The sequence below is a fragment of the Bufo gargarizans genome, chromosome 3 (assembly GCF_014858855.1).
Source record: "Bufo gargarizans isolate SCDJY-AF-19 chromosome 3, ASM1485885v1, whole genome shotgun sequence".
Taxonomy (NCBI): Eukaryota; Metazoa; Chordata; class Amphibia; order Anura; family Bufonidae; genus Bufo; species Bufo gargarizans.
Genome location: NC_058082.1, coordinates 461,068,749 through 461,075,215, shown reverse-complemented (window position 1 = coordinate 461,075,215; position 6,467 = coordinate 461,068,749). Strand labels below are relative to the sequence as shown.

The 6,467-nt window shown below is 41.3% G+C and overlaps 1 protein-coding gene across 2 annotated transcripts in view; it reads right to left on the bottom strand.

The window, feature by feature from the left end:
- Positions 1–420: 420 nt before the first annotated feature.
- LOC122930336 (cyclic AMP receptor-like protein A) overlaps positions 421–6,467 on the bottom strand; it is a 600,516-nt gene continuing 594,469 nt past the window's right edge. For both annotated transcript variants that reach the window (XM_044283622.1, XM_044283621.1), the window contains one exon: positions 421–3,444. In XM_044283622.1, the coding sequence (XP_044139557.1) occupies positions 3,280–3,444 (165 nt within the window). In that variant the 3' untranslated portion in view covers positions 421–3,279. The remainder of the gene's footprint in view (positions 3,445–6,467) is intronic.

Sequence of the window (6,467 nt, the reverse complement as noted above, 5' to 3'; positions counted from 1 at the left end):
GCACCCAGAGTTGGGATCCACACCTATCTGGCTTATCCTAGCAATATGTTACCAATGTTCCAGGTGAGATAACCCCTTTAAGCAACTTTCTCCATACAACGAGGCATTACGTAGTTCTGGTGCAAATCATACTGCATGATATGAAGCCCCTCGTATTTCAGACTGCACCATATGAATTTTTGGAAGGAGGCTTTAAACAGAAGATATCAGATAAAACATGTAGACACACAATGTAAGATCTTCAGTGTGAGCAGATGTGTAAATGAACAGCTTCCCAAAAAGCCTTATTGTTAATGATGTGACGATCAAACAATCTGTCTTTCAGAGACCTTGAGAGGCAGCGCTCGTGTCGTCTGCCCAGGGATCACTTCACGTCTTGGCTTTCACATTAAATAAATCATGACAACTTTTACACAGCACTTCAATATTATTTTATTTTTTCAAAATGTACGGTACATATGGGACATCTATAGAGTACATAGCGTGTCTATTTCAGTAAATAGCATCATTTGAGCATCTATTCTTATGACTTATGATGTGTTTTTACTGTATTATTCCTGCTAGAAGTTATGAGTGAATTGCTAGCAATTTTGCAGTGAAGGTCCAGATGGGTGTTACCAGTTGGGGGCTGGGGGTGTCCCTGCACAGTCTGACACTGTCCACTTCAGATTGTGCAGGGACAAACCCCCAACTGGTAGCCCCCACCCCGACCTTCATTGCAAACAGCTAGTAATTCATCCATAACTTCTAACAGCAATAATAAAGGAATGGGGCAACACAGTGTCATAAGAATAGGTGACAGGAGGTAGTGATCAGCAAACTGGTTCGTCCATCTACATAACTCAAACTCATTCCAATCTGTATCTCCGTACGTGTTTTAAAATGTATTGCCTCCGATGAGGCTCTTTGAATATGGCTACTGTTAAAGCGAGACTTGTGCATGCACTGTTTTTGTGAGTAGCAGAGCATGCATTAATGTATTACATAACGAACCCGAACCCAAATTTGGGGCGCGCACATCAATCATTAATGAATCTGGGTTTGGATTTGTTATGTAATACACTAATGCATGCTCCGCTACACACAGTAATGCATATGCACGGGACTACAGAAGTCTTGTGTTAACAGAGGCCATATTGAAAGAGCCTCATTGATGCAATATATTTTAATGCACGTACGGAGATGGGGAACGGAATGAATGAGTTATGTACATGAACAAACTGGGTTTGTACAAAGCAGGACGAACTGGTTCAATAATTCTCTTTCAAGGGGTTTTAAATATTGATGAGCTATTCTCAGCTGCGTGAAGAGGCCTCTTCCTAGACCCGTGACGTCAAGTCTATCAGTCACTTGGCCTCTGTGCAGCTCAGTCTTAGGCTTCTTGGACACGACCGTATGCCATTCGAGACATACGGTCCGTGAGCGGGCCATGTGTCCCAGAGCGGCATTGATCGCGCGCGGGAGCACACAGTATTATAGATGACAATGATGCTGCGCACGTCGAGCCGCCCGCGGGCCTATTGTCCCGTATTCATATGATCTTACTCCCGCGAGCACGATCAATGCCGCTGCGGGACATATGGCCAGCTCACGGACCGTATGTCTCGGAGGGCATACGGTCGTGTGCAAGAGGCCTTATTCTAGTCTAGTGAATGGGATTAAGCTGCAATACGAAGTATAACAAGTATAGTATATTCTAAAGAGGCCGCATCTCTTATTCTCGCAAATTCCAGAAAACTCCTTTAAAGAGGAACTCTCTTGAATTGTCTGTTTTAGTAAATACTCGTATTCCCCGTAACAAAGCAATTCTGAAGCCTGTTTTCTTATAACTCTGTTTTGGGTCGCACCTCTTTATTTTTTCTGTTAGAACTTTGTGAAAACATTGACAACTGGGTGCCATTAATCCCAGTTCTTAGAGTCTGACTCTGTTAGCACTGATTGCACATTGTCAGACTGTGTAGGGACATACCTACAACTGATAATAGCCAGTTTTCAATTTAAAAAAATGTTTGTAGGAGGAATAACAGAGGGACGGCACAACAAGGCTATAAAGAAAAACTAAAGTGTAGATTCAAGGAGAACACAAGTATTTAATTTGAGGCGTGACTTAGGCTTATGACTTAGGCCTCATTCACACGTCTGTGATGAAATCTCTGATAAGATGGTCAGTGATTCATCCACGAAGAGTCTGAAGTAAGAGCATGCACACTGCCGGCACATGTGAATGCACCCATAACTAAGTAAGGTTTCATGCACACGCAATGTCTTTCAGTCGCCATACAAAGGATCTGCAAAACACGGATCCCTTCCACATTTATCTCAGTCCCATCAATAGAGATGACTATTCTCGTCAACAATACGGACAAAAATAAGACCTGATCTATAATTTGTGGAATGGCCACATGGATCCACAAAAAATAAAGACGGGATCATGCAAAAATGCGGATAGCACACAGATGAAAAATCGTAATCCCCATGAGAAACATTACCACTTTTTACTGCTAGTTTTGATACATCAGATCCAATGGGGGAAATGTATTTTTCCTAAAGGAAAACTGGCTTAGTTGCCCATAGCAACCAATCAGATTCCACCTTTAATTTTTCAGAGCTCCTTAGGAAAGTGAAAGGTGGAATCTGATTGGTTGTTATCGGCACCTTTACACCAGTTTGATATATCTCCCTCAGCAGTGATTACACTGCACAGGTAGAGTTACAGGAAATTGTCGTCTATGAAAGGCAGCAGGGGTAATGGCCACAGCACCCAAATTACAATTCCTGTGACGAATTTGGCTGCCCCAGACAAAACCAGCATATCTTCTGTGCTAGCGTTTCTACATGACATATATTACTGAAATGAGGGACCTGCCCACTTCTAATAAGACAATCCACGTAAAAGTGCTTTACATTGGACAGAAATACTTGATGCTAAATGCAGTCATTTCAGCCCTGCCTTGGATAATGATATACGCACACGTACTTGCGCTAGGCATGTGCCTCCCGGCATTATCAGGTGGCACTTATAAAGCCACCACATCTCCTGTCTTACGATTTGCAGTTGGAATGACCCCGGTGTGTCTTGTGGCTGTGCTGCCGTCAGGAGCTCTGGTTATACAGCATTAAATATTAACTATGTAGTATTAATAATGAAGGATGACAGCTCCTTAATCAGGCAGTCCAAGGTTGTCTTTTGCCTTCTGCCTTCTCTCCTGCAGACAGTGCATATTCAGGGCAGATTGGTGCAATCTTCTAGCCCATTACAAAAAAATAAAAAATAAAAAATCAGGGTTCTTTATTCCTTAATGCCATTGATGGCATAGAGAATAATACTGTGGTGTCATCAGCAGAATCCGAATCCTCTTCATCTATCTGAGTCATGTACCGCACACTAGCCGGGTGATATTCTGTGATCTTTGTGCGGTCGCAGAGCCTGGATTGGAAAGCCACCTGGAAAAATAACATTTTATTAGTCACACAATGCAGCTGGAAACCAGACATTTTTTATGTGATTATGGAATTGGCCATAAAAAAACTAAATTATCCTCTCTTGTGACTTATTTCAACTTCAGTGTAAACCATACTGTATATGGCGCCTTGTATGATTTGTTGCAAGACAGTGACTGTGAAATTCTCCTGGCTGGGACACAATATTACACCATCTACAGTAATGGGAAAGGCAACCACTTAATAAATATGTTTAAACACTACTCAACCAACCGCTGCCACAAGTGAACTGCTCATGAGCAACTTGTGTCAGGTGCTCCTTTGTCATATCCAACATACAGTACAGACCAAAAGTTTGGACACACCTTGTCATTCAAAGAGTTTTCTTTATTTTCATGACTATGAAAATTGTAGATTCACACTGAAGGCATCAAAACTATGAATTAACACATGTGGAATTATATACATAACAAAAAAAGTGTGAAACAACTGAAAATATGTCATATTCTAGGTTCTTCAAAGTAGCCACCTTTTGCTTTGATTACTGCTTTGCACACTCTTGGCATTCTCTTGATGAGCTTCAAGAGGTAGTCACCTGTTTTCACTTCACAGGTGTGCCCTGTAAGGTTTAATAAGTGGGATTTCTTGCCTTATAAATGGGGTTGGGACCATCAGTTGCCTTGTGGAGAAGTCAGGTACATACACAGCTGATAGTCCTACTGAATAGACTGTTAGAATTTGTATTATGCCAAGAAAAAAGCAGCTAAGTAAAGAAAAAAGAGTGGCCATCATTACTTTAAGAAATGAAGGTCAGTCAGTCCGAAAAATTGGGAAAACTTTGAAAGTGTTCCCAAGTGCAGTCACAAAATCCATCAAGCGCTACAAAGAAACTGGCTCACATGCGGACCGCCCCAGGAAAGGAAGACCAAGAGTCACCTCTGCTGCAGAGGATAAGTTCATCTGAGTCACCAGCCTCAGAAATCGCAGGTTAACAGCAGCTCAGATTAGAGACCAGGTCAATGCCACACAGAGTTCTAGCAGCAGACACATCTCTAGAACAACTGTTAAGAGGAGACTGTGTGAATCTGGCCTTCATGGTAGAATATCTGCTAGGAAACCACTGCTAAGGACAGGCAACAAGCAGAAGAGACTTGTTTGGGCTAAAGAACACAAGGAATGGACATTAGACCAGTGGAAATCTGTGCTTTGGTCTGATGAGTCAAAATTTGAGATCATTGGTTCCAACCACGTGTCTTTGTGCGACGCAGAAAAGGTGAACGGATGGACTCTACATGCCTGGTTTCCACCGTGAAGCATGGAGGAGGAGGTGTGATGGTGTGGGGGTGCTTTGCTGGTGACACTGTTGGGGATTTTTTCAAAATTGAAGGCATACTGAACCAGCATGGCTACCACAGCATCTTGCAGCGGCATGCTATTCCATCCGGCTTGCGTTTAGTTGGAACATCATTTATTTTTCAACAGGACAATGACCCCAAACACACCTTCAGGCTGTGTAAGGGCTATTTGACCATGAAGGAGAGTGATGGGGTGCTGCGCCAGATGACCTGGCCTCCACAGTCACCGGACCTGAACCCAATCGAGATGGTTTGGGGTGAGCTGGACCGCAGATTAAAGGCAAAATGGCCAACAAGTGCTAAGCAACTCTGGGAACTCCTTCAAGACTGTTGGAAGACCATTTCAGGTGACTACCTCTTGAAGCTCATCAAGAGAATGCCAAGAGTGTGCAAAGCAGTAATCAAAGCAAAAGGTGGCTACTTTGAAGAACCTAGAATATGACATATTTTCAGTTGTTTCACACTTTTTTGTTATGTATATAATTCCACATGTGTTAATTCATAGTTTTGATGCCTTCAGTGTAAATCTACAATTTTCATAGTCATGAAAATAAAGAAAACTCTTTGAATGAGAAGGTGTGTCCAAACTTTTGGTATGTACTGTAGAAACTAACATGTTGCAATTAAATATAGGGTTATAGGTGCCACCTGATCTTCCATCTGTCAGTGTCCTCTTGGTAGACATAGTTGCTTTTTATGTAAATTGCACAAAAGTTTGCAAGAAGTTACAAATTGCGTAAAAGATTTCCCCTTTTAAAAATGTGCTCATCAAATGTTGAAAAAGTGCCCATGTTGTAAAAGTTTTAGGCAGATTTATAATTCTAACGTCAGAAAATGGTGCAAATGTTGGCGCAAAGCTACACTTGCTCACATCTGGCATGGATTTCATTTTCTGGCTTTAGTACAATCCAAAATGTAGAAATCTGTAACTTTATATTTTTTTTTACACTGGTCAGTCTTAATAAATCTGCCCTAAAATATGTTGATTATTAGTCTTTTGAGTTTTTTGTTTCAAAAATCAGTTTGCTCTGGATATGACTTTTTCTGTTGTTTTCACCATAAAATTCTCTCTTTTTGTTTGTGATTGTTTGGTAGTGAGTAGGAGAATTTCAAGTCTACACACATAGAGAGTAAGACAAATTTACTAAAGGGGTTTTCTAGTACTTAGACATTGATGGTATATCTTACTCCTAGAGGCTCTGCTTTCTCTGCAATTGCCGTGTCCTCTGCACTTTGATTGACAGGGAAAGATGAAATAATGTTTACCCTTGATAGGGCCAGGTGTGATGATGGTTTCACTGCAAGGTCCTGTCCATCAACGTGTAGAGGGCGCAGCAGTTGCAGAGAAAGCAGAGCCTCTAGGTGTAATGGTAACGCCCTCGTTGCTCCTAGAGGCTCATTTACATATATTAAAACATCATTTTTATCAGCAATGTGGGCACATATGAAAACGGGACCAACACAGATGTCTTTAGCTGCCAAATGCATCAACAGGTCAGCCAGTTTCATAGGTACAAATCTGCTGACAGCTGCCCTTTAAGGTAAATAATTTATGAGTGAAATGAAGGATAAGGATGATGTATTATCTTGAAATGCAATAAAAAAAAAAGTAAAAAAAAAAATCCATAATTCAACAAACTGGAATGACATCACATTTAACCCCTTCACTAC